The sequence below is a fragment of the Acinonyx jubatus genome, chromosome E4, assembly GCF_027475565.1.
Source record: "Acinonyx jubatus isolate Ajub_Pintada_27869175 chromosome E4, VMU_Ajub_asm_v1.0, whole genome shotgun sequence".
Classification (NCBI taxonomy): Eukaryota; Metazoa; Chordata; class Mammalia; order Carnivora; family Felidae; genus Acinonyx; species Acinonyx jubatus.
The window spans coordinates 66801010-66821154 of NC_069395.1; the positions used below are offsets into that span (position 1 = coordinate 66801010).

Below are 20145 nucleotides of genomic sequence, written 5' to 3' on the forward strand. Positions count from 1 at the left end.
GTCTTGTCTTCTGGCTCTTTTTAAAAAAAATTTTTTTTTTAATGTTTATTTATTTTTGAGACAGAGAGAGACAGAGCATGAACGGGGGAGGGTCAGAGAGAGGGAGACACAGAATCGGAAACGGGCTCCAGGCTCTGAGCCGTCAGCCCAGAGCCCGACGCGGGGCTCGAACTCACGGACCGCGAGATCGTGACCCGAGCCGAAGTCGGCCGCTTAACCGACTGAGCCACCCAGGCGCCCGTCTTCTGGCTCTTAAATGGCAAAGTACATACGAGAAGGAGATTATTAAGAACTTTGTAAACTGTTGAAGGCACAGGAGTCAGAACAGAACGGACGATCCTAGCGAAGCTTTTAGAAATTTAATTGAGGCAGGTGCATTTGGCTTCTGGTTCCCTGTGGGTGTGCCCAGCCTTAGAACATAGTGTGAAGGGGAGGGCCTTACACACACACATGTGCACACACTCACAGGACAGCGCGACCACCCAGGTGAGGCCGACACAAGTGAACCGTTGGAGAGAAAACTATCGATGGCAACCGGTTAAAACTCACTCGACCAGTTTAAACCCCGCCCACCGCCGCTCCATGTTAGCCTAACTACCTTCCAGCTACTTCCACCGCCAACAAGAAGCCCGAGCCCAGCCCCGGGCAGCTTCTGCCTGAGTGAGCGTCTCTTTGCAACGGGACGGAGCCAGAGAAAGTCAGAGGAAGCGCTAAGGAAGGATAGGCCAGAAAGGAGGGACAGGAGCTGTTTGGAATCGTGTAGAATGTTAAAATCTAAGGTTTGGATGCACACGTGTGTGCGTGGGGCATGTTTTCTGCTGAGAGGGAGGGCTGAGGAGGAGAAAGTGGGCAACGGAATGGAGAGCAACAGTCAGGGAGGCTTTTTTTCCCTGTAAAACCGACGTATTCTTCTTAGTGGAGTTTTAAAGTTCTTGGGGCAAAAAGAACCCAGGTAAGAAAGCTTAATTTTCCCCCGAGTGGCCCGGCACTTTATTTTATTATTGCTTAAATGCGTTCATTTCCACTTTCACCTCATTGTTTTTCTCCGTGTTTTTTTTTTTTTTTAAAGATTATTTATTTATTTTGAGAGAGGGAGGAGGGAGGGGCAGAGAGAGGGGGAGGCAGAGAGAATCCCAAGCAGGCTCCACACTGTCAGCACGGAGCCCCACGCGGGGCTTGAACTCGTGAACCATGAGATCATGACCTGAGCCGAAATCAAGAGTCGGAGGCTCAACCGATGGAGCCCCCCAGGCGCCCCTCATCCCACTGTTTTGGTATTTAGCGGATCCCTTACAAATACACGTAAGCCTCTTACGATTCTATGATGGAGCAGAGCCGTGGCATGAACGACGTGGCGAGATGGCAGTTCTGGAGGAAGACCCACTGTGTGGGGCTGCTCAGGGCCTTCACAATGACCTCTTCTGCCTTAGCGGCCTGGCCACGGCCCAGGGAAAGCACCGTCACATGCTGCGTTCTTCCTTTCAACTCTTGCGCAAACTTCAGGAGCATGTTGGTGAGGTCAGTCCCTGTAACAACGTGGAAACGTGCACCCTGTTGTAAATACATTTCGTTCCCTCTTAAAAAAACGCAACCTAGTGATGATGGGGTTGTGGCAGGAGGCGCAGTCCCAGAGGGGAAACTACAGGGTTTGGATCAAACACGGAGTTCAGATCTTGGTTCTGCTACTAACTGGGTGGCCTGGGTTTTCTAACATATGGGGGTGACAGTACCTACCTACAGCAGTGACTGCTGGTTATCTGCTCCAGCATCTAGTTGTCCCCCTCTCCGTAGCAGCTGACCCCAATGTTACCCAAGATGACTGTGTCCCCAGCTGAAATACTTCATTTTTAGCAGCTAAGTATGGGCATCTAAGCTGGTAGCAGTTTGTTGAATTGTTGTATAATACTTCCTTTCTTCCATTCTATATATTGTTTGGAGTGTGGGCGTGAGGGCTGGAGCCCCGGCAGCCACCCTGGGCTACATCCTCAGGAAATGCACAGCACCTACTATGAGCGTGTCAGGCACAGAGTGGCTGCTTTACATGAAAGGTTAGAGAGACAAAGCCTCCACAAGGACACACTTTTCTAATTCTTTTTTGCCTAATAGAATCAAAGTTTGAAAATGGTGAATTCTAAAGACATATTTGATCTGGAGATGATGAAGAATAAAAGGTGAGTTAAAATACTTCGCTTAGGGTCTGTTGGGCAAAGACAAGGGAAAAAGCATTTGGAGCTTTGAGGAATACAAGGGCTGGGTGGATGGGGCCGCTTTCTGATGGTTTGTTTTATATACATATTCATGAGCCAACATATTAAAACAGTTGATAAATACAAGGGCAGTCCCAACTTCCAGATCAATAATATGTGTTTAGGAGATATTTTCTGCACAGAAAATTGGTACCGGTAAGTTTTTCCACGGTTAGGTTATGAATCCGGGAAATTGTATTCTTGTTTGTTCTTTTACATTTTTGGAAACATTCAGTCTTCATATAACTTAACGTTTTAATCTGTCCCTTTCCCCAATTATGTAAGTAAGAATAGGAAAAGACTTTAAACATAAAAATACCCAACACAGAACCTACTTCTCTACGCCTTTTTTTAAAGTTTATTTATTTTGAGAGAGAGAGAGAGAGAGAGAGAGAATCCCAAGCAGGCTCCACGCCGTCACCACAGGGCCCGACGTGGGGCTTGAACTCACGAACCATGAAATCGTGACCTGAGCCGAAACCCAGAGTCGGACGCCTTGCCGACGGAGCCCCCGGCACCCCGTTTGGTGAGCGCCGCACGGGCCTCTTACCGTGGGAGTGCAGAAGTATCAGTGGCGTTGTGGCACTGGATCCCTCATAGGACTCTTGCAAACGAATTCCAGTCCTGAGAGCATATTCATCTCCCATTTTTTCAGTTACAAACCTTCTCACTGAATTCTTTAGCTGCTCCGGCTGAAGAATTTTGATCTGAAAGAGAAAGCACCAAAGGCACGTTCCCTGTGGCAAAACGGAACCAAACAAGGAGGCGTTCGTCATTCTCGTCCCCGGAGCTCTGCGGTGTCCCTCGTTCTGGGAAACTGCAGCGGGCGGGTCTGTGCGGTGGGGAGACCGCGGCCACCGCTCGGGGGCCCTCACGTGGCCCTTCCTCGGGGCCTCTGTCTCTCACACTCTGACAGAGATCTTGCCTCGGACGTGAGATCCAGGTTATGGTCCCCGATTTCTCGTGGGCGCGTCCTCCCCGCTGTCTGCGTCTGGAGCAGGAAGACCCCACCGCGTGTGGATGGAAGTCAGGAGCGCCCTGGCTCCTCTAGTAACAACATGGAGATAAACAGCCCAGCAAGCTGGGTGCGGATCGAGAAAGAACTCTAGCGAGACCGAAAGGTTTTGGAAACCGTGTCCACGTGGTGAGTAGAGGGGCTCAGGGCCCGTTGGAAGAAATCACTGCACCTCTTGGAGGAAACGCCTCTGGCATGAAAATGGTTTCAAACGAGCCACTTCTGTGCTCTCTGGGAACTGACCATGGATTCTGTCCTGAGCATTTTCAGCATCAGAGAGTCCGTCAGTTAGGCAAAGCTGAAACCGCGTGGGTCTGTGAGGGTGCCCTGGGCTGGACCGTGGGAAGTTGCCATTTTTATATGTCAAATCCGTCAAATATCGGCAAAGTCACTGTTTAACATAATACATGTGATCAATACATCAAATTCGAATCTTTTCTGTTATTTCTTGGAAAAATTAATCTTAATTTTATTTGACTTAAGTGGAGCATGTATGTGTGTGTCTATATATGTATTTTTCTTTCAAGTCTTTACAAAATTTATTATTTATTTTGAGGGGGGCGGAGGGGCAGAGCGAGAGAGAGAGAGAGAATCCCAAGCAGGCTCTGCACTGTCAGCACAGAGCCCAACACGGGGTTCGATCTCACAAACTGAGAGATCGTGACCTGAGCCGAAATCAAGAGTCGGACGCTGAACCCACTGAGCCCCTCCCCGGGAGCCCCTGTGTGTATATATTTTTAAATGAGTGTCGGCCACACACAGAGCATCTGGGGTCTAAGGGCCAAGCTCGGCCAGTGTGTCCAGTGAGTGGAAGCGTTAGAATCAGCTGAGGCCAGCAGACAGTGAGGTGTGGTCCCAACACGTCACCACTGAGGGTGTCACCGCCGAGGGTCTGTGCTCCCAGATGTGCGTGTACCCCCCGCCCCCCTTACTTTACTGGCCAACAGAGCAGCACTGTAGGTCGGGGTGTGCCGAACTCTTTTCCAAGCAGCCACGAGCAGTTCTGGAAAGTTTCCTGGCACCCATGTCCCCCCGTTGCCATCCTTCCCGGCCGCTCTCCTGTCTGGCAGGCCGTCGCGATGGGGAGCGGTGCGCTGACCGGACCGGGCCTTGTCCTGATGGGGCTCTGCGGTATCGTCCTTCCCCGGGCGCCCCGCCTTCTTTCTAATCTAGTCTCACTTCATCGCGCAGGGGGCGTCTCAGTTTCTGACTCTTACAGGTCAGACCCCGTTTCAAATATCCTAACCAGTTTCTTTGTACGTACATGCAACACTTTATCAGACCAGGTCTTCCGACTGTGGGTTTGGGAAACGGGATCAGTATACTCACAAAGTTTGCAGTTCACAAGTGGAGATCATCTGGCGCTTACCGGGCCAAGGAAACGTAGCAGAGGCCTTAACGACCAGTTAATTTCTCCGTGAAGGTCATACATACTGGCTACATAAAACTCGAGTGATACGAAAAGGCAGAAGTTGAAAAATGAAGGCCCTATTTTCTAGAAGACCACTGTCGTTTCTTGCGGCTCCTTCCATTCTCTGTGCGCGTGCGCACATCGCTTCTTCCGCAAGGGGAGTCCTACCCGCAGACTGGTGCCCAGCATTCGTGTTAATATGGCTTAAATGTATCTTTGTGTTAGTCTGGTTCTCTTTCCTCAAGACTTTGAAGTCTCGTAAGAAAGATCTCCATAGGTTCAGATCCACTGGTCTGGGACAAATTACACTCGAAATGTTGAGACAAGCAAGACAAAGTGAACATGTCTATAAGCCACATGCAGTGTTTGGGGCAATCACCCTCTGGGGTAAATTTTAAAGTGTTACAAGAATAAAATTTAAGGCAGAAATCGAAGGGTTACCGGCTGTCGAGGCTGCTGTTTGCAGAAGTCGGGGCGGAGGTGGGAGAGAGAGGAGGGATTTCTCCATCACTAAACTAGATGGCGGATGAGGAAACGAAAAGAGTTTCTTGGGTGATAAGGGTGAATCCAGGATGATGTACTTGGAAGAAGTGGGCGGGTCCTGAAAGGGGCTGGGGAGAAGGCCTATTCATCTCTCAAATGTACCCACTTTCTAAGTCCTCGCCCCCTGGGGGGAGGAAGGGGGGTGGGGGGGGGGCGGAGCACCACCCGACTGGACCCTCCGCACAAAAGAAACAGTAAGGAGCTGACTGCTTCCCTCCAACATCAACATTACTTGTAAAATCCACGTATTTTGCTAATAACAATTTAAATTGGAATGGTTTCAGTTACTGGTAAAGTGCTCAAAACACTGAGAACATCACTACTTTCTTGTAGCGCATCTTACCAGAATGAGTCTTTGAAATGGAGTGAGTTTCTCCCAGCGGAAATTCACAGGACTATATATTTCTTCAACTTCATTCAGAAGTTCAGCTAGATAAAATTTAGAGAGAGACACAGAGATGGACAGTCAAATGCCCTGGGTCACTAAAGAGACACCGCGATGAAAATTTTGGCATAAGACTGTCAATTTTTTTTAGACATGGCTGACTTCTTTTAAAGCGAACTTTATTCCTATAAGACCTGAGGGGTCCTCGAGGTCACAGGTGAGGCGGACCTCGGGCGAGGGAGCAGGGCTTGGCCGACACTTCCTAACCTGCTCCGCATGTGAATACATGCTTTCCTGGTGAATACAAACTGATAACTCTAGGGGTTAGACATTTCTATTCATGGGGCGCCTGGGCGGCTCAGTCGGTTAGGCATCCGACTTCAGCTCAGGTCACGATCTCGTGGTTCATGGGTTCAAGCCCCGCGTCGGGCTCTGCGCTGACGGCTCGGAGCCTGGAGCCTGCTTCAGACTCTGTGTCTCCCTCTCTCTCTGCCCCTCCCGTGCTTACACTCTGTCTCTGTCTCTCTCAAAAATAAATAAACATTAAAAAAAATTTTTTTTAAATATATACAAAAAAGAGATTTCTATTCATAATCTACCCGTAACAGATATGGGACATGAGAATTAAATGGAAACGCAACACGATTCCTAAATTTTGGAAAAACTGACTATTATCCATATCTGGTTGTTTCGTGCTGCCACAGGGTCCTCTGGGCTCACCCGCCCCCACGAGGTGGGGAGCCTTCTGGTTTCGCTTCCAGCCATCCCCGACGCAGTCATGGTTCCTACCTACCTCCTATCCCTAGGTATTTCCCTTCCCCAGCGTCTACCTTTAAATACAACTTGGATTATAGAAATAGCTTTTTTGAATAGAGTGAAAATAGGTTTGCTGGTCTTAGAAAAAAAAGCCTACGATACATGAGAGTCTAGTTACAAATGGATAAATCGTTTTGTTCCCCCTAAAATAAAAAGATCTTCACTTTACAAAATAATGACCAGGGCGGGGGGGGGGGGGCGGGGAGGAGAGCTTCTAAATCAGAACTGGAAATCAGGAAGCTGTAAAAGAAAGAAAAATAGACGTCACTACTGGCCACACAGACACTTCACCATGGCTGGCACAGACACCATCGATAAATCCAGCCGACAGTGGCCGATTTGTAAAAATACTTGAACGAACAAGTTAGCATCCTCAACAAAACAAAGCTGATCATCGATTACACCAGTAGGGTTCTTACAGATGGCCAAAGAAGAATAAGCAATTCAGTAGAAAAATGGGCTGAGTACATTAACAGGTAAATCCAAATGGTCAACAAACACCCGAGAAGGTACTTAAATGTAGTGCTGGCCAGGAAATCCAAGTTAGAGTACCTTAACGTTTTCAGATTGGCAAAAGTTACCAAAAAATCAATAGCCCTCTTGGAAAAGAGGAAGTCATGTATCGCTGGTGGAAACAGAAATTATGCTGGACTTTTCAGACAAGCAACCTAGCGGCAATCTATTACCATAAAAATAATATGCTTTTGATCCACGAGGTCCCTTTCTGGCCGCCTGTCCCAAGGAAAAAGAGCAAAGGAAGTGCTTGTAAGGATGTGTCGGTTCCCGCGAGACAGAGTGGCATCTTGTGACAGGAATGTGGAAGAAGAGTGGAGAGGAGTGTGGAGGGAGACATGCTAGGATGTGGGTGGAGGTCAGGGGGCAGCGAGCAGGGCAGGGCGCCCGAGGGGCAGACGCGACAGGACAGGTGTGCCGAAAACAGCGCCATCTGCAGTGAGCGACTTCCAGAGCGCACCTGCTACATAAAACGACCCGTGGGACACGGGTGGGGTGCACGTGTGGTGGTGGGCGGCGCAGGGCCGCCCGAGTTCATGCTCAGTCGCAAGGCCCGCGTGAAGTCTGCATTAAGCGACACGAGCCGGGCTCACAGCTGAGCTACGTTCCTCCCTGCGATTTTCTCATAAGATATCGAGCCACATGTGTAAGCTGACAATCCACACACACGCACACGCGCGACTGGTTCAGAGTAAACAGAATGTTGAATGCTCTCTTACTTCCCTCCGGTGGTTTCTTCCTTTCCTCCGCTGGAGCCTTTTCTGGAGAGAAAGGCAGGCTCATCAGGCAATAGACAGCCTTACTGCTTTTGAAAGCGTCCCACTGCGACACATTTGATAGAAGGGACTCGCACAGCAGAGCGAACGGTTCAAGTTCGTGGCTGACGTACAGACACTGCTTCCACGTGGAATCCGACAACCACTGAAGGTGCCGATTTCTGCAAGTTTCATACCTGTCTAATAGAGAATGGGAAAGGAGCATGTTAAAAAGAGACGATGTTCTTGACCTTTGAGTTGCTCACCAAAAGCAGATGATTAATAAATATCTGTTGTTGAGGAAAAGCTCATGTTATGTAAAAATCAGTTACACAAATGGCCACTTTTTATTGTGGCAAAAACACATAAAATTTCTCATCTTAGCCAACTGTAAGTGTAGAGTTCATCCGTGTTACGTACGTTCATATTATTGTGAAACAGATCTCCGGAACTTCCCCTGAGAGTCTGAAACTCTGTCCCCATGAAACAGCCCTCCCCTAGCCCCTGGGCACCCCCGTCATACTTCCTGTTTCTAGGATCCCAGCCACTCCAGATACCTGGAGTTGTGTAAGTGCAGTTACAGTCTTCGTCTCCTTGTGACTGGCTTATTTCACTCAGCACGATGTCCTCCAGGTTCATCCATGCCGTAGCAGGTGACAGGCTATCCTCCTTTTCAAGGCTGAAAAATATTCCCTTGCACGTATACACCATTTTGTTTATCCATTCACCCGTTGGTGGATATCTGGGTTGCTTGCACCTATCGGCTGTTGTGAACAGTACTGCCGTGAACACAGGTGTGCAAATATCAGTCTGAGACCCTGCTTTCAATTCTTGTGGCTATGTACGTAGATACGGTGTTGCTGGATCATACGGTAGTTTTATTTTTAATTTTTTGAGGAGCCTCCATACTGTTTTCCATTAAGAGTTGCACCATTTTACAATCCCACCAATAATGCACAAGGGTTCTGATATCCACACATCCTTGTCAGCGCTCGTTATTTTCTGTTTTTGTTTTGTTTTGCAGCAGCTATCCTAATGAGTGTGAGATGATATCTCATTATGATCTTTTGATTTGCATTTCCTGATGATTAAAGATGTTGAACATCTTTTCATATGCTTGTTGGCCGTTTGTGTATCATCTTTAGAGAAACGTCTATTCAGGTCCTTTGCCCATTTTTAAATTGGGTTATTTGATTTTTTGTTGTTGTTGAGTTATTGAGTTCCTTAGGTACTCTGTACATTAACTCCTTATCAATATCCTTATTAATATTATATCCTTATTGATATATAATTTGAAATAGCTTTTCCTATTCCACAGGTTGCCTTCTGACTCTGTTGTTTGTGTCCTTTGAGGTTTCTAAGTTCTATGTAGTCCTATTTGTCTGTATTTGCTTTTGTTGCCTGTGCACTGGTGTCATATCCAAGAGATCACTGCCGACTCCAGTATCAGAAAACTTTTCCCTTAGGCTTTCTTCTAAGAGTTTTGTAGTTTTAGGTCTTACGTTTAGATCTTGAATCCATTTCGAGTTTGTTTTTGATTTGGCATAAGGATCCGATTTCATTCTTTTCATGTGGATACCCAGTTTTCCCAGCTCCATTTGTTAAAGAGACTGTCCTCTCCTCCACCGAGTGGTCTTTCCATCCTTATTGAAGATCACTGGACCATATAGGTGAGGGTTAATTTGTTCTGCTCCATTGGTCTGTTTACCTGTCCTTATGCCAGGGCCAGACTGTTTTCATTCCTGTAGCCTTATACTATAGCTTGACACCAAGAAGTATGATGCCTCCAACTTCGTTTTTCTTTTTCAAAATTGTTTTGTCTATTTAGAGTCCCTGGGGATTCTACATGAATTTTAGGAAGAATTTTTCTATACTTGCAAAAAGTGCCTTTGGGATTGTGTTAGGAATTGCACTGAATCTGTAGATTGCTCTGGGTTCGTATGGACATCTTAACAATATTAAGTATGCCAATCCATGAACATGGGATGTCTTTCCATTTATTTGTGTTGTCTTTGATGTTTCTCAGCAATGTTTTATAGTTTTCAGTGTACACGTCTTTCACCTCCTCAGTTAGGTTTATTCTGAAGTGTTTTATTCCTTTTGATGTTATTATAAATGGGATTGTTTTCCTAATTTCCTTTTCATATTACTTGTTGTTAATGTATAAAAAAGCACCTGATGATGTACATTGGTTTTGTATCTTGCAACTTTGCTGTTTTGGTTTACTACCTGTAACAGGGGTTTTGTGGACACTTAAGAGTTTTCTTACATAGAAGATCATGTCATCTGTGAACAAAGATAATTTTACTTCTTCCTTCCCAATTTGGATGTCTCTTCTTTCTTTTTCTTGTCTAATGCTTGGCTTTAACTTCCGTTGTTAAAAACAAGTGGTGAGAGCAGGGGGCATCCTTGCCTTGTTTCTGATCTTAGAGAAAAACCTCAGTGTTTCACCACCGAGTACAATGTTAGCTGTGGGTTTTTCCCAAATGACTTTTCCTGTGTGGACGTACTTTGCTTCTATTCCCAGTTTGTTGAGTGTTTTTAATCCTGAAAGAGCTGAATCTTATCAAATGCTTTTTCTGCCTCAATTAAAATGGTCATGTGGCTTTGTCCTTCATTCTGTTAATGTGGTTATTACATTGATTGGTTTTTCTTATGTAAAAACGTCCTTGCAATTCCAGGAATAAATTGTGCTTGGTCATGGTGTGTAATCCTTTTAATAGGCTATTGAATCTGGTTTGCTGTATTTTGTTGAGAAATTTTACATCTATAGTCATCAGAAATATTGGTCTGTAGTTTTCTTTTCTGAAGGAATCCCTGGCTTTGGTACCAGGTTAACGCTGGTCTTCCAGAACAAGCTTGGAAGTGTTCCCTCCTCCTCATTTTTTTTGAAGAGTTTCAGGAAAATTTGTGTTTATTCTTTTTTAAATGTTTGGTAGAATTTTCCCGTGCAGCCATTTGGCCCAGGCCTTTTCTTTGTTGGGAGATTTTTGCTTAATGAGTCAATCTCCTTACTTGTTATAAGTCTGTTCAAATTTTCCATTTCTTCATGATTCAGTCTTGGTAGATTATGTGTTTCCATTTCTTCTAGGCTGTCCAACTGGTTGGCATATAGTTGTTCATAGTAGTCCCCTATGATCCTTTTTATTTTTGAGCATCAGTTTTAATGTTCCTGCTTTCATTTCTGATTTTATTCAAGTCTTATTTTATTAATCTAGCTTAGACTTTGTTAATTTTGTTGATATTTTCAAGAAGCCAGCTATAGGTTTTCTTTTCTATTTTTTAATTCTCTATTTTGTTTGTGCTTCATTCTTTCCTGTTTCTTTCCTTCTGCTAGCTTTGTGTTTAGTTAGTTCTTTGTTTTCGCTAGTTCTTTGAGGTAGTTTATTTGAGACCTGTTTTTTTAAAATATTAAAAAAAAATTTTTTTAATCTTTATTTAGTTTTTGAGAGAGAGAGAGACAGAGCGTGAGTTGGGGAGGGCCAGAGAGAGGGAGACACAGAAGCCGAAGCAGGCTCCAGGCTCTGAGCTGTTGGCACAGAGCCCGACGCGGGGCTCGAACCCACGAACCGTGAGATCACGACCTGAGCTGAAGTCGGATGCTTAACCAACTGAGCCACCCAGGCGCCCCTTAAAATATTTTTTAATGTTTTATTTATTTTTGAGAGACAGAGAGAGAAAGAGAGAGAGACAGAGCATGAGCAGGAGTGAGAGAGAGGGAGACATAGAGTCAGAAGCAGGCTCTGGACTGAGCTGTCAGCACAGAGCCTGATATGGGGCTTGAACTCACGGACCACGACATCATGACCTGAGCCGAAGTCGGACACTTAACTGACTGAGCCACCCAGACGCCCTGAGACCTGTTTTTTTTATTGTATGCATTTATAGTTATAAACTTCTGTCTTACTATTGCTTTTGCTGTATCCCATAAGTGATGTATTGTTTTCATTTTTATTTGTCTCAAGATATTTTCTAATTTCCCTTGTGACTTCTTTGACCCATTGGTTAAGAGTATGTTATTTAATATCCACATCAATATCCACATTTTGGATTTTTCATATGATATTGATTTCAGTCCCTGTGGACAGAAAAGGATACTTTATATGTCAATCATAGTGCTTCGAGACCCAAGTCTCTAACTAAAGAGGGTGGTTACTTGAGTTTTGGTCCATTCAAAAACTGGAATGTCGTGTAGACATTAAAAGTCTATTTCCTGACAGAGGAAGCTACTTGTGACATGTCATTAATTTGAAAAAGGTTAGGTGTAAGTCTGTTCAGCAAAGTCACCTTAAAGAATACAGGAGTATTCCTATACGAGTATGAACGTATGTAAAGAAGACATATAAGGAGGAAAACTAGTGGAAGGAAAAACCACAAAAATATTAACAGCGATTATCTCAGGACTGTGGAATTACACAAGATTCATTTGCTTCTTTTTGCTTCTCTGTAGGTTGTAATGGTTTGCTTAATAAACACATGCTGCTTATATAATAATAATAATAATAATAATAATAATGGAAGCTATTAAAGTTTGTTCTTTCTTTAAATACACGGGAGATGTTTTCAGGGTTCCGAGTGCAGGGGATGCCGGTCGGCTGGCTGTTTGGCTACCGGCCTTGTCTCCTGGTCACAGGTGAGGGGTTCAGGAGCGGGCCCTGACTGGGGCTGTGGCGCGCAGACCCGCCCTCTCGGACCGGTGGAGTCTGACCGAGGACTGTTGGGCGCTGAGTTGTGGTGACAGCAGTTGCCGCTCTTCTCGTGCTGCTGCATGGCTCTGCGTACTTTCCTTGCTGTTTCCGGAGATAATCCCAGACTCCTTCTCAACATTTTTATTTTATTTTATTTTTTGGTTTAAGATATTCAGTTATTAAAAAAATTTTAATGTTTTTATTTTTGATAGAGAGAGAAGCATGAGCAGGGGAGGGGCAGAGAGAGACGGAGACACAGAATCCGAAGCTGGCTCCAGGCTCCGAGCCGTCAGCACAGAGCCCGATGCGGGGCTCGAACTCGCGAAACCCCGAGATCACGACCTGAGCCAAAGTCGGACACTCAACTGACTGAGCTACCCAGGCGCCCCAAATACTGAGTTATTGTCTGTTTTTCTGCAAGGAAAGCAATCTTAATAAACTCATAAGAACATTTACTGACTCAATAGTCATTTACCAAACATCCGCATACCAGGCTTCAGTAAAATAAAAACAAACGAAAAGCAAAATAAAACTATCCAAACGTCTGGTGTCCTCAAGAGCAATTCTTTTGTATTTCCTTTCTGACTTCTATGCTCTGCTAATAGTCTCAAAAACTTGACAGAGGACATTCCAAACCAGCCCCTCTTCTCCCTCGGGGACAGCATCAGACGACCTTTAACTGGACACTTCCTGTGACTTAAGGTCCCAACACAGCACTACGATGTGCCATTGAACTGCATGCTGAAAATAGCTGAGAAGGTGAATTCTATGCTGTGTGCATTTTACCACAGTTTAAGAAATAAATATATTTAAAAATGTGCAACACAGGAGGATTTGAAAAGATCCTGCACTTACGTGGTTTTGCTAACCGTTTTGCATAAGCATGATTTTTTGTGATTCAAATTTTCAAGGAATTTTCATAAGAAACTGAGGGGGACTGTGGTTAGGAGGGGTAAAGTTTCACTCTAGGTGGTATTTAATCAGTGTGTGTGTGTGTGTGTGTGTGTGTGTGTGTGTGTGTACGTGTGTGTGCATGTGTCCTTAATGACCAACACTGGGCATTCGGTTTAATACATCAGGATTACAATAACCACAGGAAACACCATTCATTCATTCATTCACTTCTTCAACAATTACTAAGCACCAATTATATGTTCAACGGATGAAGATACAAGGATGAATCACACGTCACACTTGACCTGAAGCTACTTTTAGTTTAGTCCATATAGAAAGCACCGGCTTGGAGCACCTTAAACATCTCTCAGGGTTTTTCAGGGAAACACGTTTTTAACAGGTTTTTGCTGAACCCAGAGCAAGGACCTTTTACTTACTGTTAAGTCTAGGCTGGGGCATCACACCTTTAACGTTCGTCAATGTGTCGGAATGTAAGAAGATGTCCCATTCTTCGTCCGATAGGGACCCGATGTCATCCGGCACTGGACTGCCCCCAGCATTATTCTGCATGATCATGGTGCAAAGCCGGAAGGAGAAACACAGCTTGTGTTGGTGAAACAGAGCTGAGGACACCACCTAGGGGGAAACGTAACGTCAGACTAGCCCTCCTCCTGTACAGAAGTCTGTAAAAGTCACAGAAGAGACGGTCTCACCTTAAAAACATTTCTTGTCAGCACATCTACTGACTGTTGAAGATGTTTCTCTAAGAGGTGCCTGTCGCTCTCTAACTTTGGTTCCTTGGCGAGGTCTGTGATATCACCAACTTTTTTCTGAGACGTTTTCTCCCTCTTCAGGCCGTGTTCCTGTTCTTTGCTTCGGGGAGCTACTGATCGAACGAACACCTGGCGAAACCAGTCCAGGGAGAACTGGTACATGGAGTTGAGGCGGGTGAGCCCGGCCACGAGGAAGTAGAGCAGGGCGCCTCGAGTCGCGACAGACCGGTAGTGTTCCTGCAGCGCTTGGATTTCACTTTCTGCTTTTTCTGTCGCTTTGATGCGCTTGGAAATCTCATTTGAAGTCGTTTTGGATTTTCTTAAGATGTCTACAATTTCCTCATCATCTAACACACGTGCTATAGACAAAAAATGAATTTGAATGAATAAAAACCATGGGAATGTTAAACACAGTTCATTCCCTCATCCTCAGATCTTTCTCTAAAGAGTTTCTTTTTTCAAGTTTATTTTGAAAGAGAGAGAGAGAGAGAGAGGGAGGGAGGGAGGGAGGGAGGGAGGGAGGGAGGAGATGGAGAGAGAGAGAGAATCCCAAGCAGGCTCCACACTGTCAGCACAGAGCCCGATGTGGGGCTCGATCCCACGGACCCAGGATCAGGACCTGAGCTTGAAATCAAGCGTTGGATGCTTAACTGACTGAGCCACCCAGGTGCCCCTCTGTAAGAGTTTTTACAGTTGACTTTTTGGTGGTTTTATTTTGGAGACGGGCTCTTAACTGAGTCATATTTCTGAATAATCTGTTTAATAGCACACATGTACCGCCCCCCCCCCCACTTATCTCTTCTTTATATTTTTTCAGTGTGTGTGGGTTCTATTTTTAATTTTTATACATTTTTGACAGAGAGAGAGAGAGAGAGAAAAATGAATGAGTGGGGGAGGGGCAGAGAGGGAGACACACAACTCAAGCAGGTTCCAGGCTCCAAGCTGTCAGCACAGAGCCTGATGTGGGGCTTGAACCCATGAACCGTGAGATCATGATCTGAGCTGAAGTCGGATGCTTAACCGACTGAGCCCCCCAGGCACCCCATGTGGGTTCTATTTTTACTGTAAGCACATAATAAGTAGCCATTCCATCCAAAGGACGGAAGGAAATGAAAACCAAATTTCCAGAAAAGAACAAGTGCCTCATTATTTCCTGTGATGCACTCTGATATTTTCTATTGTATTCTATTTTGTTAAGCAAATCAAGTAGATAATGACCAAGGAAAGTGATTTCTCATTCCACTATCAGGCTACAACTTATCTTTTGAAAAGGCATTGCTCTAGAAATACAGAATAATTCTATCCTTTTTGAATATTTGGGACGATTCTCATATTTCCATCATAAATTCTATTATTTTATGACCAAAACATTCCCATTTTCCTCAGGTGCTTTTGTAAATGATATGATTGATAGACTCCTCACTGTCCTTGATGCTTACCTTGGGGCACCTTGGTTTGAAAAGAGCCCTCTTAAAACGTGGTATCTAGAACTAAACCCAGCTTCACATGATCATTTCAAGGAATGATGGGATTATTACATTCCACGACCGGGATACCGCATGCTTCTTGATTTCGGTGATGCTTCCTAAGTGATGTCTGGACCTCAGCTGTGGGCTACCTCTCATAGTCCCCGCTCTACCTGGGTTTCCCACAGCGGTTGGGGAGCCACAGTAAAGATAGAATACTTACAAAGAGATAGTAAGGATGATCTACTTTACTAAAACTTGGAAAAAGGGAAGAAAAAATATGTACTGGGTCAAGGAGTCTCTTTAGTTTTTTTCCAGAACAATTTTTATTATAACCACTACTGGTAAAATTATAACCACTATTAGTAAAACGTTAGTCTTTACAAAAATCTCAGAGGGGCACCAGGGGGGCTCAGTCAGTTAAGCACCCAACTCTTGATCTCGGCTCAGGTCAAGATCTCACAGTTTGTGGGACTGAGCCCTGTGCTGGGCTCTCTGCTGGCAGTGTGGAGGCTGCTTGGGATTCTGTCTCTCTCTCTCTTTCTCTGCTCTTCCCCCGCTTGTGCTCTTTCTCTTTCAAAATAAATAAACTTAAAAAAAAAAAACACAACCCTCAGACTCTACCACGAGGAACAAGCGGTAGGAACAAGCACCAAAGGCATAATGACACGCTGTGCGGACGTGTGCGGGCGTGTGCTGATGTGTGTTATCAGAAACAACTTTCCTTTTGTCTCATCAAGTCTGTCTTTGGTTCAATGTAGACAAAAGTTATAGCCCAAACGTGACAGTTGCATATAACGGTTCATGAAACGGGACTTGTGAGTCGGACCAACTGTGTCGCCTTCTGTGTGTCACCTAAGACCTATGTGTCCTGCTTTTGCTGCTGACTCATTCCACCTCCCGAGGGAAACAGACGTGACAACCTGGCCCATGTGACTGGTCTTGTCATTAACAGAAGCATGGCTTAGCCATATGTTACACAGAAATAGCGTAATGGCTGCGATTAGAACAGGAAGGAATGTAGTCGATCCTTAATAGGAACGAAAGCATCTGAGAGTCGGTCGAGCCCCAGAGTCGCCAGTAAAGAGAGAGAACGAACAGGAACCCACCGTTAGATAACAAGTATGTGACCTCAGATGAGCTGTGACCCTGTGACCTATAATACATATACACGAGGTCTTCCTCCCGGCTGAGAGCTCTAAAAACCCTGGGGATTTCTAAAGGACAGAAGAGGGTAAGAAAGGTGTGCTTTGTTAGGTTAGCGAGGCGACCCTGGACTCCACCTCAGGACGGCGGATCACCTCACTGGGAGGGAGGGCGCTGGACAGAGGGTTAACATGGCAGCCGCACCGTCCCCGGACCTCGTCTACGCCCACCAGGCTGGTCCGAGTTCCATCCTTTCACAGGAGACCAGGAATCCAGAGAGCAAACGGGTTTCCTGGGCTCTGTGAGCGCTGCAGCAAACGAATCAGACCTCAGGAGGGGTTGCTGGAACTTGGGATCTGAAGCCCGTCTGTGGGGAGGGGGCGGTCTCGTGGGACTGAAACCGTAAGGGGAAGGGAATCTGATGCCGGCTCCGGGTAGACAGTGTCGGATGGCGGCACCCGTAGGACACCCGTCTAGCGTCTCATGCTTGCTAGCGTGAGCGCACCCCCATCCGGCGCGTTGAAACTGGGGATCCAGGACCCCTTCAGGGGCAGAGCGGCCAGTCCGCCCCGGGAAGTTGTAATGCTTCATCTTTAGCTGTTTAGAAATTATTTTGTGAAATGTAAAGAGTATGGTTTCTTAGCTACTTCCTGTGTCGAAGAGGAAAACCGTTTCTGCTGCTATTGTAAGAAACACCGTCTTTTAATGGGACACACACGAGTCCCCGCATTATGGCCTTGTATATGTTAGTGATGAATTCGTGGGGAAACCTATTCTTTAGGTCTCCGGTCTAACCTGATACATAGAACAGATGTCAGACAACTGACGTAAATGGCAGAGAACAAGGAGGCACCCGCCAGCCAGCCTCTGTAGGATTTTTCTGACAACTTCTATTGACTGCCTCGTGGCGAATGTCCTGCGGCATGGCGAGCTGACACCGAGGTGGGACTGCATTTCATTTTAGAGACTGGGTGTTTCGCCCCCATCAATCATTTCTCCGGTGGAAACGGCGGATCTGGTATTTTTGGTACCGATTCGGAATAGGGCCCTTCTGGCTTTTCTTCTGTCCTTCACGGAGTTAGCAAAGGTCTCCCCATGCCACGAAATACCTTAACTAACCTTGGACGGTCTCCAGTACACTTAACGTTTCTTCCAGCTCTTCAAGAGTCCCAGCATCAAGGGATGTACTCTCTGACAACTGGAAACGCTGACTTTCTAAGTGAGGAACTTCGTGAGTTAATACCGTAGAAAGGAGTTGATCCTGCAAATCTTGGAACGTTAAGGTGAAGTTGATCACGGTGACAAAGTTATAAACCGACGGAGGAAGATGGGGGTTGTCTACCTCTGTGGAAATGAACAACCTGAAGCATGAGAAAGACGCCAGTTATTCAAAGGCCCCGCGGCGGCAGGAAAACAAAGGAAACTAATTTATGAAATAGTGGAAAGAAATATTTCTCCCGGAAGCAGACACGGTTAATTTTTGGTGTTGTTCAGCCCTGTATGCAAAATAGGCTCTCCATCTATACTCTGTGAAGGAATTTGCTATTTATAACTTAAAATAAAACACAGCCACAGATTACGTTCCGACCATATTTGGTCCCCGCATCCGGACAGAGGAGAGAAAAGTGTTAACTAACTAGGAGGAGCCCTGACCTGCCCTCTGGGGACCGTCAGCACCGTGGTGTTTGCACCGAGTGAGAGCCCCACGGAAGCTGGGGGCAGAGGGTGGCCGGCCTTCTCCAACGGGCCCCTCCAGCTGCCGCCTGGACAGTAACCAGGGTGGGGGTGGGGATGCGGGAGAAGGAAGCGGGAGACTGGTTAACATGGGAGAGGTGACGGTGGCCTGGAGCAGGGTGGTGCCCGGGGGGAGGGTCAGGAGTGATTCTGGGCCTTGTGCGGTCTCCACATGACCCGATACCCCAATACAGCAGGGGCGATTCCTCGTCCCATTTTATAGAGGGTGGAATGGGGGCTGCGAGGGTCCACGTAAGCTGCTCACAGTCCACGGCCAGAAAGTGACAGAGCGGGGACCTGTCGCCAGTCTGCCCTCCGCGACCGTGCCCTCCACCCCCTCCTCACACACAATTCAGACACGGGCACCGGGCTGTCCACTCAGCAGGACATTGCTTCATTCATTCCTGGGGCTGTTGCTCAATCTGTAATTTGTCGGCTGTGTCCCGGAGAGTGTTTGTTAAATCAGGGATTTTAAGTCCTCGAGGGAAAAGGCCTGCTGTCTAACCTTCTTTAACCTCGCGCTTTTCAAAACTATGGGACCCCTTTTTTGAGTGACACCTATCAAATCCCTAGAATGTTGTTTGGAGGAACATAACTGTACTTTGCAAAATGTTTTCTTAACCGAAGGAGGGAGGCTGGGAGAGGGGATTCCCGGCTGCAAGAGGGTGGCGAGGAGCCAGACTTTGGGACCCTGCCCGGGGGCGAGGACCCGCTGACCGACAGATCGACCCACTGACCACCATGACCAGGTGAGGACCCAGCGTGTCAGAGCCCCCGTAGCGCAGTTAAGCGCACCGGGCTGGGGACCAGTAAACCCAGCTTCTAACTCCCCTGTGCTGATCACTCCCTACATAAAGACCTGCTGGGTAGGAGTTCACGGGGAGAGTGCTTGTCTCTGGCAACTCAAATGTCTCATTCCCTCGGGAACTGCATTTTTATAGTGTTCAATGTGACTGTATAAAAGTCCTTGGCAAAGCTGGCTGGTCGGGGAGGGGGGCGGGCAGAGTTCCTGAAGGTCCCTAACTGCCGGGAACATGGAAACGTTTTCATCGGACCAGGCAAAATCTCTCCCTGCTCCCTCCACATGTCCAGTACGGATTTTGTCTGATAAAGGAGCAGAAGCTTTTTCTGCTGAAATCAGATGTGATGCAAACAGATCAAGTGGGGTCGAGTGGGGTCCGGCTTCCGGCTGGCTGCCGCTCCACACCTTTCTGGGGACCCCTCTTGCCCCAGGTTTTATCAGGCACGGCACGGAAAATGCTGGTTGGGAACGGCTCGATGAACAAAACTCCGTTCTCTCTTCTGTGTACTGATGAATGTGCCCCGGAAACACAAACAGAACATTCCAAACGCAATCTCACCATTTCCTCCAGGAAAAGCTCACCAGGACTGAGGCACAGGGCCTTCCATGATATCGATCTTGGGAGAATACAAACATTTGACTCAATTTAACTGTGAGAGACATTACCTAAATTGGGAATTGTATTCAATCTCAGAATCCTCAACCCTTATGAAATATCGTCCTCTTTTCTGATAGATCTCCTTCTTCAAAATTGCTTTTAAACTTGGAGCTAATGTTTCAGGGAGATTCTGAAAGACCCAACAGACATAGATAAAAAGTTCATCTTATAATAAATAAGTCAGTTGGAAAGTCACAGCATTTAAAAATGTAAATCTTGTTAGTACTTGGGCACCAAAGAAAGCCTGATCTGAGAGAACTGAACATTGAAAAGTCACTGTACGTATGTACTTATTACTTT

The 20145-nt window shown here is 46.2% G+C and overlaps 1 protein-coding gene across 6 annotated transcripts in view; it reads right to left on the reverse strand.

Annotated features, from left to right (window-relative positions):
* DNAH14 (dynein axonemal heavy chain 14) overlaps positions 1–20145 on the reverse strand; it is a 324348-nt gene that overhangs the window by 44509 nt on the left and 259694 nt on the right. For all 6 annotated transcript variants that reach the window (XR_008293043.1, XR_008293044.1, XM_053209129.1 and 3 more), the window contains 8 exons: positions 19854–19975; positions 17771–18012; positions 13980–14398; positions 13704–13902; positions 7649–7885; positions 5559–5644; positions 2797–2953; positions 1316–1526 (listed from right to left, as the gene is read on the reverse strand). Coding sequence is in view for 4 of the 6 variants with exons in the window: in XM_053209129.1 (XP_053065104.1) it covers positions 1316–1526; positions 2797–2953; positions 5559–5644; positions 7649–7885; positions 13704–13902; positions 13980–14398; positions 17771–18012; positions 19854–19975 (1673 nt within the window). In the remaining 2 variants the exon portion in view is untranslated. The remainder of the gene's footprint in view (positions 1–1315; positions 1527–2796; positions 2954–5558; positions 5645–7648; positions 7886–13703; positions 13903–13979; positions 14399–17770; positions 18013–19853; positions 19976–20145) is intronic.